Source organism: Dendroctonus ponderosae, unplaced genomic scaffold (assembly GCF_020466585.1).
Source record: "Dendroctonus ponderosae isolate FM_Combo_2020 unplaced genomic scaffold, Dpon_F_20191213v2 Dpon_F_20191213_1087, whole genome shotgun sequence".
NCBI classification, from domain to species: Eukaryota; Metazoa; Arthropoda; class Insecta; order Coleoptera; family Curculionidae; genus Dendroctonus; species Dendroctonus ponderosae.
The window spans coordinates 1-3,775 of NW_026017200.1; the positions used below are offsets into that span (position 1 = coordinate 1).

The 3,775-nt window shown below is 35.5% G+C and overlaps 1 protein-coding gene across 1 annotated transcript; it reads right to left on the reverse strand.

The window, feature by feature from the left end:
• Positions 1-2,233: 2,233 nt before the first annotated feature.
• Positions 2,234-2,889, reverse strand: LOC109540634. Its single transcript, XM_019909070.2, has 2 exons — positions 2,800-2,889; positions 2,234-2,740 (listed from the first exon to the last, which is right to left on the reverse strand). Exons 1-2 carry the CDS (start codon positions 2,809-2,811, stop codon positions 2,318-2,320), a joined length of 435 nt encoding a protein of 144 aa, XP_019764629.2. The 5' UTR covers positions 2,812-2,889; the 3' UTR covers positions 2,234-2,317.
• Positions 2,890-3,775: the final 886 nt, after the last annotated feature.

The following is a 3,775-nucleotide window of genomic DNA, read 5'->3' on the forward strand; positions in this document are numbered from 1 at the left end:
TGTTGTAGCTGCCCCAGCTTTGGCTTATTCGTCTGTACCTCTGGCTTATGCAGCTCACTCTTCTCCTGTGGTGTCGGCATATTCATCTCCCTTAGTATCCGGCCTCCCCGTTGTATCAGCTCACTCTGGTGCCGTACTATCCGGAGTTGAAAGTACGGTAGTTGCTGGTCCTTCTGGCACCATCGTTTCAGGAAGGTCCGTAGGAGCTCCAGTGGTTTCAGCTTGGTAGACTGTGACTAGACCTAATTCGGCAGAGTGTAGATTTTCAAATATAAAAAATATTTCATTATATATTAAACAAATTTTCATTTTCCTCATTGTTTTTCCTTCTATTTTCAGATAATTGACAATTAAGTACTGTAAATAAAATGCGTATTTCTTTACGCAAAACTCTAATAAGACGAAGAAGAGTTTCTTCTATAAGTCACACTGTATGAAGTTATTTTTCTTATTAACACCAATTACAATAATTATTCCAAGAAAAATATGCAGAAATTGATGCTCAGTTAAAATTTAAAACAATGTCAAATGATCGCAAATCAAATATGATTAATGTCTTCAGCTAGAAATGTTGCCAACTATACCTTTGCTACCAGCATATCTAAATCTACTCCTTTCATTTCCAGGAACTCATTTTATTTTCAAAAAAATAACTCACCAATTCTCTCTCGATATTTTCTTTTCTCCTATATTCTATAATTTCTTTCTCATAATGAATTTAAATTGGCATTTATTATGTATGTGTTAATTATTTAATTAACGATGATTTATGTGCTGTCTATCTGAAAAGTTTCACCTACTTAGCGGAATTAATTTTAAAATATTTAAACAAATTTAAACAGCAATATTTTTGTTTCAACTTAAGAATTACTTTATCAGCCTTTGCTTCACCTATATGGCAAAACCGATGTAGTTAGTATCAGCTAGTATATTTTTTTATTTCATTCGTTCAAAATAAATTGAAAGTATAAAGAATTGAACAATTTCGAATTTTGAATAAATAATTTTGAAACTTTAGACAAAAATACTTAGCCGCATATATTTTTAAATTTAAATCTGAACGTATTGTTTATCGTTTTTATATACTGGGAAAGTTTTTTAATTTTCAGGGCGTACGATACCTAAATAACATGTTAGAAGCTGCGTCATAATTGACTTTTTTAACCAAATTTATACATTGTACGAAATTTGAAACGGTTAGTGCTAAAATTGCGAAAACGTTAAGTGGTGTGGTCTAGGGATGGGACATCAATCCTATAACATCGATTGGTAGCCATCGATATTGATATCGAAAGGTAATATCGATGTTAGGGAAACATCGAAGCCAAAACATCGATGTTCTGATAGTTTGTCGTTGCATACAAATTTGGATTTAAATAAATTGCTCTTAAATACTTTTATTTTACTACTATTATGGCATTTTAAAGCAATGCATTGTTAAATAATAGACTAAATTTATTCAACTTATATTTGCCACATTTTTGGTCAACTGACTGCCAAAAGCGGCTTTTTTCGGGTGCAGCTGGAAATGGGCCGCTATATAGCGGTATCGTTTGTATCGGCACTATCGAAAAGTTCGCCCAACATGTTTCTATCTTGTATCAACATCAAATGTCCGATGTTTTCATTTCAGGATCTAACATCGATGTTTTATCGATGTTCCAAATTTCCAACATCGATGGTAAAAATATCGAACATCGATGTTTTTTTCCCATCCGTAGTATGGAATAAACTCATTAATTTTAAAAAGGGAAAATGTACCGTACGAATAACTTTGAAACATTTTAAAATTCTATCGTGCTTGACAAAAGAAAATGATAATTTAGGGCGTGCTGACAAAAACTTTCATCAGGAAAACATATCGCAAAATTAATTATTATGTAGTACAGTATTAGACACTATATTTTAATTTTCCTATGACTTTATTGCAAAAATTTTAAGGAGAAAAATATACTAGCAGCAAGTACATTAATAAAGATCAAAAAGCATAAAATATAAGTATAGAAAACGATATTTCGATACCGTTTTGCCACCGGCAAAGGTCTGTGGGCAAATTAATAGCTGAAAAAATATCTGCAACGGATGCGCTAAATTCAAATATTTTCGCGTTAGTTTGATTTGTATTCTCAGAGAACAGTTGCATAAATCCCATATTGGCATGATCATGTATAAATAACCAAATTCGGAAGAAACTGAAAAAAATCGGAATTGTCTGAATTTAAAACAACTTGTATCTATGCTTATCAATTTATTTACAGACATTTTTTACATGGAATGACACATCAGACAAAAATTTCTAGGCAAAGATGAGAACACTCTACCAGGCTGAAACAAGTGGAGCCCCTACGCTTCTTCCGGAAACGATGGAACCGGAAGGTCCTGCTACAATAGTGTTTTCCACTCCGGATAATACAGGGGAAGAGTAAGCTGACACAACTGGAACGCCCGATACTAGAGGAGATGAGTAAGCGGACACAATAGGAGAAGAGTGAGCTGCGTAAGCCAGAGGTAGAGAAGAATAAGCCAAAGCTGGGGCAGCTACAACAGGTGCGCTGTGTGAAACAACTCCAACACTTTCTTCTTGAATGATTTGTCCACCCGGAGCTACGGACGAGATGGCGCTACCATCAGGACCAACTACGGTGGTTCTGCTGCTGGGTCCTTGGATAATTCTTGCAGAGGGAAGTACCAAGTTACCAGCATTGGCAACGGCCACGAAGGCGAAAAACGCTACAAGACTCTAAAAGTGATCAAATATTACTCATGTGACTGTAAAAATGGCAGAACTTTAAAACCTACCGAAGTGTTCATTGTTGATGTATCGAATTATTCAGCAAAAAAACAACTGATATTTGTGAAATTTTTCGACCACTATTTATACTAATTTGGATTTAATTGTCCCACCACACATGTCAGTTTAGTTGCCAATACGGAAAGTTGTAAATCGTGCTCAATTGTTTCCTACACCTGCAAAGGTTATCCAGTAGATCAAAAATGTGCACAAATATTTACATTAAGTGCAAGTTAGCAACTGTTTTCATTTACAAATTTAGAAAAGTTGAACGTCAAATTCCGTTAAAGTCTTCCGGCATTTGCAACATTACACCTTAATAATTATTTAAATTAATCTGACAGATGGGATTAGATGAAACTGCTGAAAAACAAAAATGAGCTGCAGAAAGAATACAATGCGATATAATTATTGCGGAAGCACTTTTGCATGTTGGACCAACCGTACCAATAACTTGACCAACGCACGGGTGGGACACCCAAATTAATATTTGTATAAATAGTCGTCGAAGAACGTTTAGTGTATCAGTTGTTTGCTCGCTGAAAACAATCTATCTACAATGAACTCTGCCGTAAGTATTCGGTTTGGAAAATTTAATTTTCCTTCACACAAAAAAAAAGTTTTTCTGTATCATACATATAGTTCTATGTTTGTTATTACGAAACATAGTTGCGTTTGTATTTATACAGTCAAGTAATACTTTAATAATTTCCAGTGTTTTGTTGCCTTTTTCGCCCTCGTGGCTGTTGCTAATGCTGGCAACTTGCTTCTTCCATCCGCAAGGCTTATCCAAGGAACCACCGTAGTTGCCCACAACGCACCTGTTGTAGCTGCCCCAGCTTTGGCTTATTCGTCTGTACCTCTGGCTTATGCAGCTCACTCTTCTCCTGTGGTGTCGGCATATTCATCTCCCTTAGTATCCGGCCTCCCCGTTGTATCAGCTCACTCTGGTGCCGTACTATCCGGAGTTGAAAGTACGGTAGT